Raw genomic sequence first — 23,563 nt, 5'->3', positions numbered from 1 at the left:
CACGTTGGTTGGTTTGTTTGGTTGGTTTTTTAATATCTGATGTCTTCACATGTGTTTTGTTGTTGTGTTGTGGGGTTTTTTTTGTTTGTTTTTTAACCTAGCCTTTAGGATCTGTAAAGGGTTCTCTTCCTATTTATATGTATGTATTTTTTTTAATGTAGGAGCTGTGTTTTTGTCTGCACTGTCACCACAAAAGATGGAGCTTCTTTCTGCTTGCTATTCTAGTTTAAAACAGTAGTAGCTGAAGAGTACTCTTTTCAGTTGTGGTGGATAATGTCACAGATACTTGAAATGTCCATTATGAGCACTTACCTATTAGTTGAAGAAGTACGCTGTGGAATCCTTCACAAAAATGCTCTTATTCTAAAACATCCACTGGTCTTTAAAACACGTTAAAACATGAAATAAAAATATTCCAAGCAGCCTGATTTATTTACTCTTCCTTCATGGTGCTGCTGCAATTCAGTGCCCTGTTTTGTGATGCTGCCATTCGCTAGTTTTCCAGTAGAAACTTGCCTTTGCTACACTCTCTGGGAAAAGGGTGTCAGCACCAGGCGTGGCTGACTTGGCAAAGGAAATTACTCCACAGCCAACTCTTTGTGAAAACTCTGCCTGTTTTCCTCCAAAGTTTCCCCGCAGTTTCTCTCATTTGTGCATGCTGGTACAAACAAGGGGACAGCTGGAAATGACAAAGTGACTGAAAACTTTTTGGCATTTTAATGCCTGTCACCTACCTCTGTATTTCTTGTACGTTGGCATAATGGAGAAGGACATGGCTGCTAATGTTATGGCACTGCTGCTAGCTAGAGAAATGTATGTTGTGTTAGATCTGCCGAAGAAACAATCTGTTTCACAAAAGTGAAATTTGACTTACAACCTTTATGGCATCTCCTCATTTAGGTGCTTGATTTTGCAATTTATTTATTAAAAAAAAAAAAAAAAGGATTTTTGTCTCCATTTTTCTCTTCCTGCAACATTTTAAAAACAATCATGGAATAAATAAGCAAATATTAAATTCTATATTGTGGTATCATAGTGACACCTATATAATTCTGCAAGCACAGAAACTCAGCAATTGCACGGGCTCCTGTCACTTGAGGAAATGAGTAACTATATGTACTGACAAGTATAGTAAGATCTGAGAACCCCCAGGCTCTGGAAAGCAATGAAGATCCTTCCCTCTCCCTCCAGCAAGCCTGACTCTGCACGCTTGCTCCTGCCTGACCTGCCTTTGGTTTGTCCTCCCTCCCTCTGGGCTTCTCATCTTCGTCTCACTCAACCAGTCCTGGCTTCCACTTCATTGCTTGAGGAAAGTCGTTTCTTATCTCCCATTGTGGCACTCACTCTGCTTCTGCAATTCTCATGTCACCTCTCCACCACCCCTAATCAGCTTTTTGTCATCTTTTCCCTGCCCACTCAGGCCAAGTCCTCCCGTGCCTTGGTTTTTCCTGTTTCCATCTCCTTTGACCTCTTCCAGTCCTTGCTCCTTCTGCACCAGAATGGCTTGTCTTGGGATCGCAGGTTCCAAAACTGATGCACAGCTGCATTTGCAGGAAATGTCCTGTTTCGGTCCTGTGTTTCTGAGACACCCAGGATGGATGTCGTATTTTGACAGCGAAGCCACAGCAAGCCTTCATGCAAGTAATGGTGTTAATGGTGACATGCAAAGTCTTGTAATGTTGTGAAATGTTGCCAGCTTTCACAAGAACAGCCAAAGTACCTTTTCAATGCAATTCTTCTTCCCAGTGGACCTCCACATATCAAATCCTTGCACTGAAATATGAAATTATTACTGATTCTTAGAGAAAAACCATTAAATTGTAGGGGCTTAATGTAATAAAAGATGCTTTCTTTAATTTCAACTCTATAACAGCTCATTGACCTGCAACTGCAAAGATTCATACTGACTCTAGTAACCAGCACAGGGAAATCCAAACCAAACATACCTGAGAAAAACAAGAATAACTGAAAATATAATCTTTTAATTCAAATCCAGAGGACAGCTGACAAAGAAGCATTAAAATCTCCATTTAGGAGATAACTCTGCCCTAAAAAAAATTATATAATCTAAATACACTTTGACAGAGACCAGAAAGGGAATTGGAGTAATTTTTGTTAGGCTACGCAGAAGATGACAGAGCTGAAAATATAATCTGAGACTCTAAAGTGCCATATGTGGAAGAAATTGAAATTATCCAGCAGCAAAATGCAAGAACTTAGTTACAGCATTTTTATAATATTTGTTCATGCAGGCTGTGAAGGATAGTATGATGTGATTATATTTTGGACTGTTGCAAAAAAAACCCCTGTGTATTTACCTATTACTTATATTTTGACAATGGTAATATAATTGTAACAAAGAGTTACAATAACATTGGTAAATAGTAGATAGTAAATAACATTATTACATTATTAATAATACATAATAATAAATAACATGTTACATTAATTTCCCTATAACATACCTGAGAGACAGTACTATTTGAACACTTTTAGAGGGTTCAGTTTCCAGCCATCTTGCACACATATTTTGAGGACACTTACTTCCCTCATCACAGAATCACAGAATCTTAGGGATTGGCAGGGACCTCGAAAGATCATCTCGTCCAATCCCCCAGCCGGAGCAGGAACACCTAGATGAGGTTACACAGGAAGGCGTCCAGGCAGGTCTTGAATGCCTCCAGAGTAGGAGACTCCACAGCCTCCCTGGGCAGCCTGTTAAATTATAAAAGAAAACCAGAACCAATGGTATAATTTACACTTTGCTGCAAATATATTTGATTTGGATATCGTACTCCATGTCCTTCCACATCACTTGGAAAATGTAGCGGAAGTATTTGAAAAATTCCTTAAACTAGTGTGAACCAGCACTGCAATTTCAAAGGAAAAGATCATTGAAATCTGAAGTGCACGCAAGATGAGCGCTATATGTGCCACCTCACATATATGTGGTTTCACCTAACAAAATAACGTGGAAGGTGTGAATTGCCATTTAGTCACTAATGAAAAGTATTGTTTGAAGTGTATAAGCACATAATTCGGAACCATGATAATTGCCTGTGTCGTTTCCCCGTAGCAATTAAATAAAAGGGTATATTATCCTCTAAAACTGCATATGCTATTCAAAAAGCATTTAAAGCCAGCCTGGCAGGAACCAGTTACAAAACGTAACATGAATTCTTATTACTCAAGGGAAAAAAAAAAAAAAAGGGAAGAATGGCAGTGTCGCAACACTGATTTCACACTTAGCAGCGGCAATGAGGGTCACGAGAAGAGAAATGTAAAAGCCCCAAAACGCCGGGCAGACAAAGAGAGGAAGATAAATACACACAGGAACAGACTGGCACGGAAAGCGAGCAGGCGCTGTGCGTGGAACGGGCGGCACCACTCCCTCACCGCCACCTCCCCCGGTGCGGATCCCGCCACTCCCCGGCGCGGGCTGGCGGAGGCGCGAGGGCGGGGTGTGGTCGGGACCCGCCCCGGGCGCGGCCCCGCCGTCCCCCGCCCCTCCCCCGCGGCGGTAGCGCAGCGCGGCCCCGCCCTCGGTGGGCGCGTCCCGGCAGCGGCCACGTTGACAGGGCGGGAGCGGGGGCGCGCCGGGTGTCGCCGCGCAGCGCGGGGCAGGCTGGGCGCCGGCAGTTGTTCGGGGTGCGGGTGCCTGGTGCGGGAGCCACAGTAACAATGTCTTCACCTCCCAAAGAGAAAGCAGAGACGCGGGCCGGACACCCTCCTGCTGGTACGGCCGCCGGTTCCCGTCTCTCCGCTCTTTCTCTTCCCACTTCTGGGGACGGGATGGGACGGGGGGGCCGGGGCGGCCTGGGCAGCCGCGGGCCTCCGGGAGAGCCCGGCCGGGCGCCGCTTCCCCGCGGAGCGCCCGGCTTGCGGCGCCGGGGCTGAGGAGGACGAGGGCGGTCCCGGGCGGGTCCCGCCGGCGCTGCCGGGGGGCGTGAGCCCCGGGCGGTGTCCCCGGGCGCCTCCGCTGGGGCCCCGCCGCCCGAAGCAACGTCTGATCCGGCTCCCTGGCAGCGGGACGGGGACGTGGGACCCCGGTCCCGTCTCTGCCCGCCCCTCGCCCCCTTTCCCACCGCTTTCCTGCCCTCTGCAGCCTTCGCCAGTCTCGGGGGTGGCGCTCCCTGCCCTCCTTTTCCTAGGGGAGCTGTCTGGTTACAGACAAATCCTCGCCGGGTTTGTGCTGTTTGGCATCTTCAGCTTCTGACCCAGGAGACAGATAGCGTCGTCTTAGGTGCTCCTCGTTCATGAGAGCATCCCGTCCTCGAAAGACGGTGGAGGCCTACAAACCCAGCGCCTGGGGCTGATAAAGGTGGGAAGGGACAAGGGTCAGTCTCAGCCACATCACAGCTCATGTGGCTGTTTGCAGCACGGTTCAAGCTGAATGTGAACACACTAAAGGCAAACTAATAATACTCTGGGCATCCATTTTGCCTGTGGACGTTGTGGGGCGAGTGCTAGAGCAGGCTGGCACGCTCTGAGCTTTCATTCTGGATGCTGGCAGGGTAGGAAGTAACCAAAGCTGCTTGCGAGTTGCACAGCAAAGGAGCCCTGGCAGCGTCCACCCACTGCTGCGTGTTCGTGGGCCCACAGAGCAGCAGGTGATATGAGTAGGAGCTGGGTTTTGCCTTCGGTGTGGCACTGATCTGCTTCCATCCATAGACGGCAGCTCATCATGGTACACAGGTGGCGTTTGGTTGCTTGCAGTATCCAAGTTGTCTTGTTCTTTTGCATAGCATTAATTTTTCTTCTTCATTATTATGGTTTTCTTAAAAAAGGGAACTTTGTTTCCTGCACCGGCAACTTGTCATGTGTCTTCTAGTGTTTCCTGGTGGAACAGTTGCTGAGTTTTTAAGTGTTTCAGTCAAAAACGCTGAAATTCTTAATTCACACGGTGATTAGTTTTATTTTGAAATCAATTGATGAGATTTAATAGCTAAATTTGAAAACTATTTTTGAACTTTAGTTGAATTCTGCTTCTTTTATAATAAGGACCTGAAATTCCTTTAAGTAGATAACTAGAAGTGAGAAATAATGACTCGGCTTTGCATTAGCAGATAGAGTTCAGCAGTGCAGGTAAGCTGACCTCTTGGCTGAGCAGAGTTGTCCCACTTGTGCAGCTTCCCTTCTCTTGGCATTAGCTCTTGCCTGGCCTCCTGGTGAGCTAGGTCAGATGGCTAAATCAAAGTACCTTTCCCAAGAACAACAGCTCTTGCTGCTGTCGCTCCTCGAGCTGGCTCACCTTGAGAGTCAGGTAGGCATTGGCATCAACATGAAGGGATGGTTGAGACCTTATATTGGTTTGGCTGTGTCTTCCTGCTGCACCGTCAATGGCAAGGGAACAAAACCTAAATGGCAGATATTTTCAATTAGTTGCTTTGTAACTTTATTTTCTGATGTTACATGTTTGAGAGTTTTGCTTCAGAACCTGTGTTTTGACACAGGTGCACTTTTCTTAAAGACCTCAAATGAACTGCTGTAGGCCACGTGAGAAACAAACAAATGGTGCAAAAGCATTATCGAAGTAAAATACAGTTTTCTCTTGCTGTCAGAGTATTTCGGGGTTTAGTGGTTTTTGTTTGTTTGTTTTGTTTTGTTTTTTGTAAACCATACATTCACTTATGAACTGAAGGGCTTTTTCTACAATGTGCCTTTTCAGAGCTTTTGTTTCTGGAAGAAGATGGTTCTGAGCTGGTTGGAAGGGGAAAGTGGCCCTGTGGTCTTTTAACACTTTGAAGGTCCACAATAATGTGGTGACTAGTGACAGTTTATTTTTACTCTAGGAGGTGAGACTAGGTTTTAATCATCTATTTCAAGGCAGTTTAGATCCTTGAATAATAATATAATGTAATAGGTCAGTTTGCAAACAAGTTCTAATAAAATGAAAGTCAAGAATTCTTAAAAAAATAAAGGAAGACTACATACAGGTGGAACTGTGTTCATAAATAACAAGGCTAGCTCCTAGCAAGGCAAAGATGTGAATAGGGGATCTTTTTTGACTAATGGCTTGAAAGCTCTGGTTTTGATGTATATAGTTGTATAACGAGCCCTACCTGTAATTACAGATGTGTCTTATCCCACTGAGTATGAATTACACACGTAAAAGGTAGGAAGGACTTAGATCATCAAATTAAAGCAAAATTGACAAATCCGTTTTTTTATATGCACTATTAGCCCTGACTTAGTGACTGCATGGAGTCTGTTAGCTTCCTCTCTGCATTGATTTTTCACATAGGGGAAAAAAAAAGACAAGAAGAGCACTTGAAAAGAGAAAGGATAATGAAATAGAAAGAAACCTCAAGACCTCAGGCTGGTAACAGGAGGCACAAAGCAACTTTGAGCTCCTTTCTGAAACTTAAGAGGGCCCCAACTTAAGCTTTATTAAATGTGCATCTGTCAGTGAGATCAATGCATCTATAATATATTGCTGAGTAGGTTTGTACAGCTTGCAGTCCCTCTAAAGAGGTCTGTGTAATTATGCTTTTAGCTGTTCATTTCTTCTAGTAGATACTGGGGAGGAATAAAGCAAGGCGATTGTGTTAATAGTTAATTTATGAAGCTTTATGGTAGGTTCATGAAAATGGTTGTGTGCTTTTTCCTACATTAAAAAAACCATGGCTCTGAGCCAAGTTTTCTGTGAAATGAACGTATGTAATATGTAATAACTCTTTTGTTCTTGTTTTGTCAGACATTAATGTATGCTCCCTTAAGCTTGCAGAATGGCATATTTTGCATTCCCCATCAGTCACAGCTTTTTATATAACTTTTCAGTGTAATAGAATCTGTTATTAGATGGTCCCTAAAATAATTTTTGTGTTAACATTTAATATGATGCTCAAGGAAAATGAGAAGCTGCTAAAGCTCTTGGTTATATACTGGATTTCTAAAAGTTTCTCTCCAGTTGCTGTGACCACTGGGTGATTTGGGTTGAGCTGGAAGGTTTCCCCAGGTAGGGCTGCCCCGGTTCTGCAGGCTGAGCAAGCTGGGGCCGAGGCCATTGCAGAGCTGTGGAGCTTCTCTGGGTTCTTGGTGCTGGCTGTGGCTCAGCAGGGTTTATTTCAGAGTTCAGTCTCAGAAACTGGGAGCATTCCTGTAGAAGCACAGCAGAGGGAGGGAAAAAAATGGTAGATAAACTGTGAGTGTTTACTGACTGCAGATCATCTTGAGTGGTAATTGATTAACATGGTTATTTAACACTTTTCCAAAAGGAGCAGTCATACCCTTAAGAGGAATGCAGGGTGGCATTCACAGGACAAACAAGACAGTCCTGTCTGCCTTTTTTCTGGGGAGAAACATGACAAGTAATAGTTAAAATCCAAAACTCAGCTCTCATCCAGAGGGGCAAAGAGACTTGTGCCGTTACTCTTCTTGGAACATGTTGGCAGGTGAACCCTCTTTATTTCATGCTGTAGAGGCCGAGGGCCTCTCTCGTCTGTTCCTGGTCCTCTCCTGCCCAGCACAGGTCCCATCTGAGCTCTCCTGAGCAACTGCAGCCCGAGGTCCCCCTTCAGTGAGGGAACAGCTTTCTTCCTAATCCCAGTGCAGTGTTGTTGACATCCTCCTCTTCTGGGCACCGATTTTTGGCAGCATACTGGAAGGTGGTTTCTGGATCATTTAAATCCTCTCCCTGCTCTGTGCAGGGTTTACTATAAGGAGATCTGAGAATGTCTTAAGAATGACTTTTAAATGACGAAATCACCATGGTAAGCATCTGTCAAATTATGTAGTAGGTGCTAGAAAGGTGGGAAGTACATGAATCCTCTGAATTCCAAGAAAATCTCACAAATGGAGTGGGTTTTCCTTTGGTTTGGTAGATATAATAATAATTTTTTTCCCTTCACCCAACCCTGAGATAGTGTAGCTTGGTAGAAATCTTTTGAAAAGGAAGGTGCATTATGTTGCAAGGGTATTCCTCTTAAGCTAAGTATCCTGTGGCAGAGATGTACCTCAGCTGTGCGTACAGGATGCTGGTCTATTTACTTTTGTTCTCAGAAATACAATGTTTGCTCGATTCTTCCTTTGGTTTCCCAGATCTGCACAGTAACTGTGGATTACTGAAGATTGTTCAATTATGGACCAATGTATTAATACTTTTAGCTGATTATGCTATGCCTGTAGCTATTGGTGCAGAAAATCAGACTTCCAAGGTTATTAGGTTACTGCATTGGTCATTCACTGTTATGCTTTTTAATTGTCTGGTTATTTGCTTTTTAATCCTTGTTAATTCTACATACAGAAAAACCTGAACAGGTTAGCTGCATATCTTTGCCATTGACAGATAAAGAGAAAACAAGTGGCTGGTGGCCTGATGCTATACAATATGAGAGGAGAGGGATTTTAGACCACCTAAATTGGCACTAAATCATCACGTATTGTTCTCTCTTAGATGCTGAAGTATGTGGAAGTGTGTGTGCATTGTCCAGCAGTGCTATTTGTAACCTGGCAGATGTTGCTGTGGAGACAGCATCTTCCACAAAAATAATTTGAAAAGGACCTAATAAGAACTGATTGTGCAATTATGTTGAATTTATAAATTAATGTAAATAAAACATACCAATTACTTTGATTAACTGAGATGTTAGAATGCAGCAGCACTTGACAGAATTCAGAGTTTTCGCTTTTGCAAACAAACTTAAATTTCTAAAGAGTTTGTGTCAAGAAAAATTAATAGGAAATTTATTTTTTGTTTCATTCTTAAAACTCAATTTCTTTGTTGCCAAGCCTTTCTGAATTTCTTTGTCCCTGTGAAACATTGCTCACCATTGCTCACCTGTTTAAGTACTGTAGGTTTTATCCTGGAGAGAGAACAGAAAATGTGGGGTTTTTTTGGTTGTTCTTTTTGTTTGGTTGGTTGTTTTTTAATGCATGGTAAGGGGATACAGTTTTGATAAATTTTAAAAGTTATTTCGTTGGTTTTGGCTGTTCATCACCTGTCCTTATTTAATGTCCTTTACTGAATCAGAATTTAATCTTTCAAGTATCACACAAAGATTAAAATCTATTAAAAAAAAAAAAAAAAACAGGGCCAAAGAGCTGATGCTTTTTCCTAGGACAGGTCACTTTCTCTTTACCACAGGCTGTAAAATTTATGCACAGGTGTGTCCTTTCCACCACTGCGCTGGTTAAAGAACTAAGAACTGAACCCGTTTTCAGGGATGAGCGCTGAACTGCTGTGAGGTGCCTCCACCCCTCGGTGCTGGGGTGCAGGAGGGCTCAGCTGTGCCGACAAGCAGCTTTGGATCCTTCCGACTGCTGCTCTGCTGTCCTGCTTGCTGGGGCTGAGATGCCTCTGCCCAGCCTGCCTGCACACTTGCCGTGTCCTGGCAATGTGAAACACAAACCAATGCATCCGTAGGTAGTTTCGTTGACTCCTGAGAACTACAGTGGTTCTCTGATGTGGTTGCTGATAGCAAGGTAACCCATCCAGTTAGCTAATGAGATGCATCGTCTTATCTTACGCTGTCCTGTAAGCATGTATAGCAATGGTTGAAGCAAAAGAAAAAAAAAAGTACAGTCTTAAAACAGAAAGCAGATCAACAGCAGACTGCCTGTTGCTCTGCTTAGTAGCTACAGTGTTAGGCCTGGCTTAGTTCCTATTTTATATTTCACTTCAGAGGAGATAAACGATGGACATGAGTAGATTTGCTTTCACTTCTTGTTTTCTGTTTCAAAGAGATGCTTTCACCTTTGCATAATTTCTAAAACTAAATTATGGCAAGGATTTAGAATGTAGTAAAACTCATGTTTTGCAAAACAAAAAGCTCTGTTCTAAATGAAAGTTAAGAGTCTTGTTAAACTTTCCTTTTTTATACTGTTGATGAAATACTTCCTTGTATAAATGCTGGTGTTATAGCTGTAGTTTCTAACTTGAAATGACAGGTGAGGTTCTTCTTCCCTTCTTGTTTTATGGGAGTATTTAGTATTCTCATTTGTGGCCTTCTGTGTGCTGTTATGCAAACCATCTCCTCCATTTCTTCTGACTGCCGCAAGTTTGAAGGGGTGAGGGAAGGTTAAAAAAGAGTTGAGTTTTCTTAAATGGTATTGGAAGAAGGTGATAAAATGATCTGCAACTTCTCAGAATGAGCAAAGATGGCACAATATGAAAGAGAGTGGCAGATGCAGTCCTGAAGTAGCTGTTCCTCACACTTGCCACTTTTAAACACTTTGTCCCCCCTTTCAAACTGTGATTACTATGAAACTATTCTGTAAAATACTGAGTGGGGAGGGAAGGGAGAGTCATCTTTAAAGCATTCTTCGCTTATACTGATTTGACTGAGGTCTGTTGTGTCTCTTTAATTTTTGTTCTAGTGAAAGCTGGTGGGATGCGGATTGTGCAGAAACACCCACACAATTCTGATGCCAAAGAAGAAAAAGATAAGGATGATCAAGACTGGGAAACCAGCAAGTGAGCATTTTGATTTGGTGCATATGCTACAGCAAATTTCCATGACCTTGAACCTATCACAAGTTTTGTTTTCCTCACGGGTAGCAAACCAGTGATACAGTTGGTTTTGTATCATAAAATTGATTTAAAGCAGTAGCAAGTTATATGCTCCTTCAAGAGAACTGGGCAAGTGGGGAATTCTTACCTTGGTGAGCCTCCTTTAAATGATTTTGCCAGGTAAGAAGGTTAGAGAAACAAGTACAGTGAAAGTAAGACATCAGCTTTCCTAAAATCTCTGAATGTCTTTTCACACTGTGCAGAGCTATAGAGTCTAGACATATTTGATCACAAGCATTAGGCTGTCAGTCTGCATATGAGGTCATCTTGCTGTGTGCTAGGTGATTCCTTCTACCCTCTGGCCCATGATCCTGTCTCTGTGAGGTATTTCGCAACATGGTGCTTTTTAAAAGACAAGTAAAAAGAAATGCTATTAATGTTATCTACTTTTAATTAATAATTAACTTTTTATTATAATTTATTAATTTAATTTTAAGTGCGAATTTAGCAGTTTTAGTGGTGGAAGATACCAAAAAAAGCAGTTGTTACTGTAGGTAACAATCTACTTAAAACTGCTAGTAACTGCTGTGTAGAAATGAAAGCAGGGAGCTTCAGTGGACTGTTGCTGTGTTTCTGTTCATACAAAAGCCACCTGGTTTTGTGCTGCTTTCCTTGGCTAGCTGTTTTTCTTTGTAGCCAAGGCTATATTTTATGAACTATTAATAGCTTATTGCATGGGTTTGTCCTTGCTCTTTGCTCAAGGCAGAAAACCCAGAGCCATTCTTGTGCTTTGATAAGTAGACCGATTTATATGATGCTTATTTTATTACAATGGTAATAAGCATTGTGAAAATATCTGTGTAAATAGGAACAAACATGTTTATTTACTAAATCAAAACTTGACTAGGAAACATGAGTGTTAGAAGGGAAAAGTAATTTTAATTAATATATTCAAATGAAAGGCAGGAAAATGAAACTTTATACTATTCATTAAGCAAATTGGTCATCTTGTATTTCTATTGTCATTTTTTATTTCTGTTCAGTGGAATTTAAGTTGGAGCAAAGTTTGTATTACAGTCAGGTTTTGTCCAAAGGAAGAAATTGTATCTTGTGGTTAATTAAACTGTGTTTGGGGACACATCCTTTTATTTAAGATGTGTTATATGCCTGCTTATTCTTGCATTTCTTTGGCATGCCGACATCATGGTGAGAGAATCTCTTTAGCATCCAAATGAGAAGACTTCTTATGCCTGTTCACAGATATAAACCTCTGTTACAATATAGCTATCTGCTTTATTCCTTTCTTCAAACAAGATTATAATGTTGCCCTCTCCCTCAAATAGTGTAGGGAAAAGTTAAAATTTAACCTTGGTGTTTGTGGCTGTGTCTGGTTTAGCAGGTGCTGTGGCACAATAGGACCAGATATGTAGGGGGAAACAGAGCTGAGGACTTCATGTTCCCACTGTATGTATTTTGGAAATCATTTAGTCTGGCCTTCTGGACTGGAGGGCCAATCCTAGCTGGACTGTGTTAGGTGTCTCATTGGTCTTCATGTTCCAGTTTAGCTTCATCTGCAAGAAGTCCAGGTCAGGTGTTCTGAGACCAGTCCACAGTGCAAAACGACCTGTGACCAACAGAACAATCAGGAGGAGAAGTGCATTCCTGATCTGAGATGCTAACAAATACACATTACACATTAATATTGTAAAGCAAGTCTAGGAACAATTGTCATGCTTTAAAGGCAGAGGAGAAAGTTTAATGAACTCTGGAGCTACTTTATTTACTAGGGAGTAGCGAACTGCTGCATCTGTTCACTCAGCCACCTGATCAGTTTGTTGACAATATATGTACTCCGAGTGTCAGAGTGTGCTCCTCACTTTGTGGCTGTTTGTGGTTTTTTGGTGTTTTTTGTTGTTGTTTTGTAGAACCTACATTATTGGTTCCTATTAGGCACTTGCGCATACAGTTATTCTTGAGCCTGTATATTTATACAAAAACATTGGTGTGAACTTTTTATTTCTTTGATGTAATCCCCTTGAGAAAGAAAGTGCAGGAAGAACATAAGGAGCGTAGTTAGATGGGAACCAGCATGAATTATAAAACAAAACTGTAAGTTGGTTTACAAGCCTGAGAGAAGTTGTTTTCCTGGTAGAACTGAGAGACCTTTGCATCTGTGAGGGAAAGGGTTTAATGTGCCTGTTGTAGCCTCCTGTGGGAGTACTACTGCAGCTGGTGGCTATACAAGATATAAATGTGAGCAAGAAATTATTTAGCCATAGACAGGAGAAGCAAACTCCACAGGCCATAGTACATAAAGTTGTTGTTTCTGAAAATTAAATTACATTTGCAGAATGTTGTCTGCTTTTGTGCTGGAAGGTGCAGTGCCCTGGAGTTTCTGTGTCTATGTTGCTGGTGATTCACAGTGCCCTTCTGAAACAGTTGAATTTCCAATGCCTGTGGAAGGTTTATTTGGAGATGGGAAAGGGTTTATCAGGATGGGGAGAAGACGCTACTAGCATTCTGTTCTGGTTTCTCTGGCACTGATATATGTGTTTCTTGGTCATTGCTAGCTGATATTTTATGTCCCGTTACTAACCAAGGGGACATCTGTGTTTTTTAACTTTCTGCTCTCAGAGTTTCAGTCTTCGCCATTTTAAGACAACCATTTTAAGGTAGTATTGTGAATGCAACAATGCATCAACATGATGCAATCTCTACTCCTCCCTCTTGCATTCAAAGTCAAAAGAAGCAAAGAGACCTCAGGGAATTATTATGAGGTGATATGGGTGGCTGACAATGGTGCCAGAGAAAATAACAGAAGAGTAATTTGTGCATGTGTATGAAGATGGAGGCTAGGATGATTGAGTGATTATTTTAATCTCATTGCTGGTTTAGTTGAGGACAGATTAATGGAACTGGCAGTAAATCATGGCAGAAGATTTCGACCTGTCTCAGAGTTCCCTGGGAGATCTGGGAGTATATGTCCTAGCCACGGTGGCACGAATCTGAGCAGTTTCTCAGCAAGAAAGCTTTTGGCTAGAGTTCATAAAAGTACTTGTGGCTTTGGGGACAGCTGGTGTTGTTTTTGCAGCATGCTTGCAGAAAAAGACATTGAGTCAGTGTTTCTAGTCTTAATGTAAACAAAGCTCATACAGGTAAACGCCCCTGAAGTAGCTAACTGTGCTGTGATAAAGGTGACTTTAAAGTAACATTCACCAGGTATATCATCATTGACATTTCTTTTTCTCAGTTTAGCAACTTGCAATTCAGTTACTGTAATTTACTCTGCAAAGTATTTTAGTCATTCTGGTTCTTAAAATAAAATTGTTGTGACAACCTACCATTTCCTGAAATGGTAGGCTAACTTGTCATAATGGTGATTTGTGATCCCTTAAAACAATATGTGGTAAGATGATTTTATATGAATTTAAACTTTTCCTACAGGGCAGTTTTCAGCCTTGGCTAGTAATGGAAATATTTTTTTGTCTCGTATAAATATAGTTTTACTTAAAGAAGAATGGCTGGATGTGGTTATATGGAGAAGACTCAATGAAAGAAGAGAGAGATTGCATCATTGCGTTTAGGTGAACTAAGAAAATGTGCATGGCATCCAAAGCCGGTGACACCACAGTGGTCAAGATGTCAGTGGTGAGCTTGATTGTGAGGTGGGGTCTTCAGATGAGTTCTTCAGGACAACAGTGATTTTGATCAGTCTGGTTGGAGACAGGGTATTGGCTAGATGAACTTGTTGTCTGATCTGTTATTGATTCTCTTATGTTTCTGTGTTCACTTAAGACTTGCATTTATTTGTTTTTTTGGATATGGTTGCAGTTTTGATGGATTGCCAGTCATACTGATTGCTGCTAGAAGGATTTTTTTGTGATGCTAGATGAAGGTGAAACATATAATTAGAAGTAAGGTTATGAATAGAAACCATTATTTGTGAGGACTGTATGTTGTCATAGAAAATATGTGGAATAACTAGGCTACTCACAGTCCTGTGCTTTATTAGAATTCATGTTTAACTGAGATTTGCAATAACACACTCACTCCTATGCCAGCATCTGACTCAAGCCATAATAAACACTCCTGAAAAACAAATAAATTGAAGTGAGTGCTGCTTGTTCACTTTTGCACAAGAGCTTCATTAACTGTTAGTCTTGGACCTCAAGAAGAAGTAACTATAGTTAAATATCAGCCTCTGGATTTAAAAACAAATTTAAAGCAAATATCTGGCTCATTTTGTCTTTTAGCAAACAAGGTAAACTGCAAAGGCTTTAATGTTTAAAGACTCTTTCCTTTTCCTTTGTTATATTCTGAAACAAAGTGGGTAATTACAGTGATTTAATTACTGAATATTGATGCAGTAGAGTGGTTTCTCAGTATACATATGTAAATTATATGTGCTTTGTATCTTAAGCTTACTTGAACATTGTGAATCTGGCACTATGTCTGACTTTCCCATTAGCTCCAGAAAGAATAAATTATACAGCCCGGATTTTAATTCAGTTTATTATGTGGATATTTGCCTTAACTGTATTCATTGGGTTAAAGAAAAATAAAAAAAAGAGGATAATTTAGAATGTGGTGATTCAAAAGCAAAATCATGCTAATGAAGCATATGGGTGTCTGTATGTTAAAAAGCTGCTCTTGGTACTTACGTGGTTCCGTGGCGTGAGAGGAGTTGTCGAAAGGCTCAGTCAACCTTCCGGTATCTCTGTGTTACTTCTGAAGTCTGACTATGCTAGTTAAGCTGCGCCTGCTTTTTTTCTTTTAGACTTGTGGTGGAAATCTCAAAAATTCAGGCTGTGGGTATTTACTTTCATTCAAGATTAAACTTGTTTTTCCTTTCCCTCACTTTGCTCTGTTGCGACTGACAAGAAATAAGCCACAGGCATGATTTCCATTTCTCATTTGCTACTGAAGATTCTGCTGTCATTGAAATATTTATTTTTTGCCTTGTAATAACCTTTGTTGTCCAAAATTCTGTCACAATTTTTAAAATGTAAATTATAGAACTAAGCCATTAGAGCAGGTTTATATATTTGTTTACACCCTAAATATGGAAATGCTTGAAACTGTTTCTCTCCCTTGTATTTCACTCTGTTCTGGTTATTTACCAGGGCCAGGAACTGTAAAGTCCAAGTCTTGACTCTTTTTTTTTTGGGAATAGCTGCCCTTCAGCACAGCCAGCACCTGGGAAATGACGTCTGGTGTTCAAATGGCTTGCACACCTGTCTGGTAGGAGGTAGTTTCCACCATGGATGGAGGTGTTTAAGTCCAGTTAGTTCTAATGTTGTCTGTTGTAGAGACAACGGGTGTTTCACAGAGGGAAATATTGAAACCAAACCTCTGTGAACAGGTAGCATTGTGCTTCCTTAAGTACTCCCAGTGAATAGATTAGCATTTCTCCCATATAGTTCACCAACACAAAGCTGAAAAAAGACTTCTCTACCTGTGTTCGTGTATCTATAAAGCCAAAATATTGGAAAAGCAAGTGGGCATTGACTCGGCATGGTGAATATTTAAGGTTAAAAGAAATAGACAAGTGGGAACAGACAGGCTGCTACATCTTCTGCTTAAGTTTTTGGAGAGAAAATGTGCAAGTTTGGGTAGAGGATTGACTGAGTCTCTTGTGCTGGCAGCAAGGCCACTTAAGTGTTGGATTAAAAGGTTCTTTGTGCTGTTGTGTTGGTTTGTTTGTTTGTCTTCCCCTCCTCCCTCTTGTCTTTATTATTTTGGACTTAAAAATCACTTCCCAGTTTTAAGGGAATAGCTTCTTAATAGTGTCACACTCTTCTCCTTTATATAAGTGATATTGCCTTCAACGCATTTTCCCACCTCATTACTCATCTTCATGTCTTAATCTTTTGCATAGAGTTTTTATGATTAGCAGATGCTCAAATCTAATAAAGTTTATGTATGCATAATTTGTTTAACTATAAAACCAAAAAGCAATATTAGAATTTTCATGTTGTTTTCAGGATAATACCTTCTGCACATGACCAGTTACTTGGAGAAGTAGCAAAGTAATTGCTGTGACCAGTGTTGAATCACTCAAATGCATATATGGCTATAGATTTATCTATAGAGAATAGAATATGAAGTACTGATTTTTAAATGCAGAACTACTGTAAGGCAATAAAAGAGGCTGTGAATATCTCCATTTAAGAAGTGAAAATATCTGTGAATGCAGGGAATAGAGAAAAAGCTAGACAAGATTATGAATGAAGCATTCTCGTACAGGGAGATGTGAGTCTTCTGAAAGACTGTTTCGTGCTTCCAGTATTTCTTGATGTCTGAAGCAGTAAGTTGATAAGTCCATCAGTGTAGATGCTAGTTATGACATATGGATAGCTCTTTTCATATTCCTCAAGTACTGTGTGCATGTGTTAAAGAACTAAAAAAGATCTGATATTTCCCCCCTCAGAGGGAACAGAAGACACACCATCCAGCTCAGCGATGGCCGGGTTTGGTCCCAAAGAAACATATGCTGTCTTAAGAAATTAGCTGGAAATTTGAGTTGAATTGCCAGCCAAGCTGGTGTAAAAAAAAGATTTTTAAAAGGATGAAAGTCTGTAATTTGTATTCCTTGTGATGAGGAAAGTGAGAAAAGCTTAGACATAGGCGAGAGGAAAATGTATGGGAAGGAAGTAGTATCTTCTGAGTGATACAGCTTCGCTGTCACGGCATTCCACGTCTGTACGGAAAAGTAAAGTATCTTCAGCTAATAGCTGGAGTAGTTGCATTTTGCCTTGCACTTTTTTCTTGATACTTTTCTGAAGTAGTGGAATGCACGGGATGGAGGTCACTGTGCCAGTTTGAAAGCAAAGACAGTGTTGAAGCAGATATTACATAGGCATTATAAAGCGCAAAAATTTCCAACCGCAAATGTATAATCAGATGCTTTTCATTATTTAAGTGTCCAGCAATTCTAAGAACATTTTTTTTAAAGCTAAAGGTACAAATTTCTACTAGAAAAAACTGCCAGAGGACCAGATGCTACTCACTTATTTAGACTCAAAAACCTGTGTTTGAAGTGAAGCCACCATGAGCTGAAAATGAGTAGGAGGTGTGTGAGATTGACACCACATGTGCCAAGGAGGGGGATCTGATTTTTCAAGTAGAACCTTCCTCTCCCTTAAGTTTCTTCTGCCTCAGCGGCATCAGACACTGAACTTTGAAACAGTTTAATATTAAAATAAACTTAGAATTATCATTTGTTAACTGTCACTGAGCCACACAGGAGGGAATTTCACTTAGCTGCTCCAAGGACACTGGTACTAGCAGCAGGAGATATGTGGGAGATAAAGACAGTGCTGAAAACATTTCTTGTATTATTATCAGAGTTCTGTTTAGTCTGCTGTAGCATTTGATAGAGATGTTCATTGCAGCACATTACTTGATGGGGAAAGCATTCACTGCAGTAGGCTTGCTGCCTTCTGATTTTACTGTAACATTTCTTGATCACAGAATCACAGAACGGTTGGGGTTGGAAGGGACCTCTGTAGATCATCTAGTCTGACCCACCTGCTAAAGCAGGTTCACCCAGAGCAGATCACACAGGAATGTGTCCAGGTGGGTTTTTAATGTCTCCAGAGAAGGAGACTCCACAGCCTCTCTGGGCAGCCTGTTCAGTGCTCTGGCACCCTCAAAGTAAAGAAGTTTCTCCTCATATTCAGATGGAACCGCCTGTGCTTCAGTCTGTGCCCATTGCACATTATCCTATCGTTGGGCACCACTAAAAGGAGACTGGTCCCGTTCTCTTGACACCCACCCTTGAGATATTTATAGACATTGATGAGATCTCCTCTCAGCCTTCTCTTCTCCAGGCTGAACAAAGGCATCACAGACATCCTGTTAAATAAACGGCAATTAGTGAAAAATACTTTAGCAACATTCATACAAATCTTAGCTCTGATGAGTTTCAGTTTCTCTGGGACTCATTCCTTAGAACATATATATATAACATGGTGAGCCTGGGGCTGTTAACATGTTTGAAGAAGAGCTCTTTTTGTTGCTGTGGGGTACAACCAAAGTGGTTTGATATCTTCCCTAAGGTTGTTAGAGCAATAATTAAATACTAGGCAAGCTTCAATCTATGGAGATACCCATGGCATGCTTCACCTAGCACCCCATCCTTCAGCCCTACATCAGCGGGTCCCCAGTGTGTTTGGTTTCACCAGTGTCTTTTGCAGCAGGTGGACTCTAGCTCTCATGAGTCTTGGATCATTAATTCCAACTGAGGTCCTTGTGCTTGCCTTGGGAGTTTCTCTAGGAGGGGGGCAGGTAGCATTAAGCTTGCAAATGACCATGTGCAAGGGTATGACTGGGTTAGGTGTCTTCTCAAATTATAAATTTTAGTCTGGGAAAATGACAGATACAGGCGCCTGTATATAAGACATGTGCACTTTTTTTTTTTGTTACTTTGCAGTGCTGGCTGTTTGCCATTGCATCCCAAAGCCTACTCTAAAGCCTTCTTTTTGATTAAAACAAAAAAAGGCAGGCAGATCTCCAGGTACTACAGTAGAAGAGCTAGGCTGTATTGTTTTGCTAGAACAGCTTAAGTTCTGTCTCATTTGGGAGCATTTGGATCTACTGAAAGTCTTCAAAATATTCAGTGACCACAATGTCTTTACTGAGCGTGCGCGTCCTTGTACACCTTAAATACTGATAATGAGTTTGATTGTCCTCCAGTCCTGATGGTCACTCTCCTGAGACTGTAACCTCACATTAGCATTTAGAACGTACATTGATAAACTGTATTTACTGCTTGGTGGTTGTTTGGATGATCAAGAGTATTTTGCATTACTTTGAGTCTGAAAGCTGCCATTACTAAATTTTTAAGTTGTTTTTTTACTCTTCTATTTTTGCATGCAACATATTAGCGTATTTGCTAATATGGAAAAGGATATTGTTTCTAATAAGCAACTCATTTGCATACAGTGTATTAGACTTTTGGCTTTGTGGAGCACTAACGAGTTAACTGACCAGATAATACACAGCCCCGTTTGGCTTGTTTGTTAAAATGTTGCTTTTGTATTGGATGTGATGGAATGAAATTTCAGTAAACAGAACTGGGTATGTTTACACTTCTGTGATTCTTCTTTTATTTATGGGATCATGCTAACTTGTAATTATAGAGGAAAAGTGTATGTAGCCATTTGTAAGCTGTTTTATATCAACAGAGACACTAGTAACATTACCACAAATTCTTCCACATAAGGCCAATTAGAAGGCTTTTGGCTAAATGGAATTTAGCGTTCTATGATTCTTTTTTATTGTTTTGAAAACTGCTGTAGAATTAATTTCCTGTTTTGAAACATTACACAATTTTGATTCTGCTGGTGTGTTTGAAATATTTTATTTTTGTTCCAGTTTACAGTGGGGAAAAAATGCCAGAACCTCAGAAGCTTCTATTGAGTAGAGCTTCATGTTGTGCTGTTTTCTCCAAACAATAGGCCTCCTGGCTCATAACACTGGCTGTTCTGGTTCCTTCCCTGTACTGGGGTGGTTTGGATGACCCGTAGATAGCTTTGAAGCTAATACAAGATTTTTTCTTCATATCTCGTAAGCAAGCACAACTACAGAAAATTTGTGGTCCTGCTGGTAATGTATTATTTATTCCTGCTGCTGCCCTTTGGAGGCTCTTCCTTTATGATACCCTGTTTACCAGTGTTTGTGTTCTTACTTTGTGTTGTGTCTTACCCTTGAAATTGTGTCCGTGTTAGTGATTGCCAGTTGTCCTCTTCCTATGGTATTTTCCTAAAATGACTTTTTTTTTTTTTTTTTTTTGTGTGTGAAAAGAGTTCTGATGTTGAGAGACCTCTGTGTATGTGTTCCTCCTTCAATGCAGAGCTTACTAACAACTTAGCTGATCTGATGATCACAGAATCACAGAATGTTAGGGATTAGAAAGGACCTAGAAAGACCATCTATTCCAATCCCCCTGCCAGAGCAGGAACACCCAGATGATGGTACACAGGAATGTGTCCAGGCGGGTTTTGAATGTCTCCAGAGAAGGAGACTCCACAACCTCTCTGGGCAGCCTGTTGGCTCTTCTGTATTTTTGGTGTCACAGAGAATTAAAACTGATTTTTAGGAGCTGCATAGTTCTAATAGAAATAGATATGTAATAGTCACATATGTTTTGTAGCAGTGATGTGTCACTTTTGTGTTCGGCTATTCCAGCTTCTGATCCTCAATAGTGTCTCCTGCTGTATCCCATGGTAACTCAGTTTACTGAGGCGTCTTTTTGCATTTTTTGGAAATCTGTGCATACCAAATAGTCTTGATGGTTTGTTTGGTGGTTTTTGGTTGTTTTTTTTTTTTTTGTTTTTTTGTGGTGGTGGTGTTTTTTTTTGTTTTGTTTTTGTTTTTTTTAATTGCTTTGGTAAATCTTTCACATTTTAATACCTTTTACTGGGAAGAGTCAATTCGCCAAGTTGACGCACGCTGTTTTCCACCACCAACAGGAGGAGGAAAGGGAAGATAACTGCTTGCAGTTATTCACCAGATTTTATCTTTCTCTCCAGCATTTTTTTTTGATTTATATAGGTTTATTAGCTAATGGCTTTTTAATACACTGTATAGTTCACTGTATAGTTCGCGGCCTCTTGCCACGTCTTCTACAACAATAAAGAACTATTAATACAATGAAGGAAAGGGGGAGTTATAACCTGATTGTAATCTCTTCCTTCCTCTTCTGTTTTAAAGAATGAGTGACTGTGCAGGGCCAGCGCAGAGCTCGTGTCTGTCCTCATGTCTGTCCTTGCCTGCCTGTGCAGCGCTGCCCAACAGGTGGTACTTGGGGCAGGGGGCAAGAAGGGACAGTGTAGAATGAGCCTGAGGAACCCTCCCAGCACCTGGCAGCCCAAAGAACTGATAGAAGCTTTTTGATCATATTAAATTCCTGCCATTGGACTTCATTCCCATTTCTCTAGCCCTCTTTTGGGAACGTATACATTTCTTACCTCGATAATGGTCTTCCTGTGGAGGCAGCACCACAAAGTTGTGTATGCTGCAGAAAGTGTTTACTTTTTGCTTGCCCAGTAACTTTTTCCTGTGCCCTCCAAGTCTTATGTATTAAGAAACAGTGAATAACAGTATTTGTTTTACCTTCTCCTCTCTCCTATGTGTTTTCCCTTGAGTTCTCTTTTATGTTTTTGTTTGTTTTTGTGGGGGTACAACTAGAATTGTAGTGTGGAGGGTAAAAGCGTGCTGCGAACTTACACATGGGCATAGTTATATTTTTCTGCTTTTTTTTTCTCCTCTTTTAATTATTCTTGGATTACGATTGTGTTTTTAACTGCCCTTAGAGTATTAAGCTGATGATTTCAAAAATCTTTTCACAGTGATTCCAATTTTTTTTTTTTCTAAGTTTAATAACGGTTCTAGTGCCCATCATTATGTATGTACAGTTAGGATTGTTTTTTCCAGTGTGCATATTCTGCATTTATCAAGGTGTCATCTTTCTCTTTATTGTTCCATCATTCCTTTGAGATTCCTTGTAACTGTATACATTCAGGGTTTTTTTTTATCCTGAATAATTCACTAACATTAGCATATATTGTCATCTTGCTATTTAGACTCCTTTTCAAGATTCGTGTGGGATCCTACTGTTAACCTCCATCATTATATTTGATTTATTCCTATGCTTTATTTCCAGTTTCTGATCCTTGAGAGTGTTTTCTGCCATATCCCATGGTAACTCATTTTATTTAATGAGGAGCCTTGTTTACATTTATTTGGAATTCTGTGCATGCCAAATAGACTGGCAGGATTTTTTCTTCACTTGATCATTCATTCATTCCGATTTAACACCAATCATATCAAATATTTAGCTAATGTATGTAACCTCTACCTTGACTTAACTGTACAGTAACTTGACTGTGAAAACACTCTTTCTCTCTAGAAAATCCTGTGCTAAAGTTTTCTAATACTGTTACACTCACTGGGTGGTATGCAAAGGAATTACATAATAGATTTATATGCTGATTTAATTCAGCATTCACATTGCTGAAACAAATTAACTCTTTATTTGCTTATTTTTAACATTTCATTCTCTAAGTTATTTCTTTGTACCTAGTTAAGGGAGAAACCTCGGCAAGTAAATAGCTTCTGTGAGACAAGTGGAATTAATTTCTTTTTATTTGAACTTAATTATGTGACTACAAAATGTGGTGAAAAAGACTATTATCAAATGGGACAGGGTGCTTGTACAAGGAACCTAACAGCAGAATTTCTATCAGAAGTCATCCTGGATTTTCACTGTGTTTATAGTAATGTTTTCCAGCGTTGGAGTTATTGAATCTTTGGTGTTTATCTTTAGCCTGCGGTAATTTCAGCAGGTGTTTGCTGCCATGAGATTCCATAACCCATCTCACCTTTCAGTACAGGAGGCAGTGATGGGCCCAGCGTCTGGTCAAATATTCATGCGTTAGGATTTAAACGAATAAACAAAAGCTGTATTTATGGAAATAGTAGACATATGACTTTGTATATGCAAACAGTGAGAGCATTGATTGTTGTCAGTGACCTCAGCAAGAAAGTAAACAGCAAAACCCTTAAGTCTGCAGGTGATACTGAGCTGTTTGGCTTAGTTAAATGCCCTACCAATGCTGAGGAACTCCAGAAAGACATCACTAAACTCTGCAAGAAGAAATTTTGAATTACAAAAGCCACTGGAAAATTAATGGACAATAGTTTCTTGAGAGCTATGAAATACAAGGACATAGTCACTGGCTTGGGAAGTTCCTGAGCAGCAGATTCCTGGAGGGTGCTCTCAGGAGCACCCTTCTGCATGGTCCATCCTCATGTCTTTCCCCCACGTGTCCTCTGCTGCCTGCTTAGAGTCAGCAAGGTGAATATGTGGTCTAACACTGTACAGCTAATTGCAGACTGACTTAACGCTGAGTTCAGTTGCCATTTCAGTAGAGTTATGTGTGGTGGGGGGAAATGGTGATCTCATGAAAGATTTAAATATTGAAACTGAATTAAGAGGAGAACCTGAAAATTTGGTTTCTTAGTGGCCATGGTGGCATTAGTTGATTATGGAGGCAATCCAGTAGTACTGCTGCAGGAGTCTGCAGAACATTTGTGGCTGATTTTTAG

The 23,563-nt window shown here is 40.5% G+C and overlaps 1 protein-coding gene across 1 annotated transcript in view; it reads left to right on the top strand.

The window, feature by feature from the left end:
* Positions 1 to 3,555: 3,555 nt before the first annotated feature.
* Positions 3,556 to 23,563, top strand: part of DAP (death associated protein) — a 57,496-nt gene continuing 37,488 nt past the window's right edge. The window contains exons 1-2 of the mRNA XM_082044474.1: positions 3,556 to 3,736; positions 10,318 to 10,414. Of these exons, the coding sequence (XP_081900600.1) occupies positions 3,682 to 3,736; positions 10,318 to 10,414 (152 nt within the window). The 5' untranslated portion in view covers positions 3,556 to 3,681. The remainder of the gene's footprint in view (positions 3,737 to 10,317; positions 10,415 to 23,563) is intronic.

The sequence above is a fragment of the Streptopelia decaocto genome (assembly GCF_964273445.1).
Source record: "Streptopelia decaocto genome assembly, chromosome: 2".
Taxonomy (NCBI): Eukaryota; Metazoa; Chordata; class Aves; order Columbiformes; family Columbidae; genus Streptopelia; species Streptopelia decaocto.
Note: the sequence above shows the minus strand (reverse complement) of the source record. Positions and strands in the feature narration are given on the sequence as shown.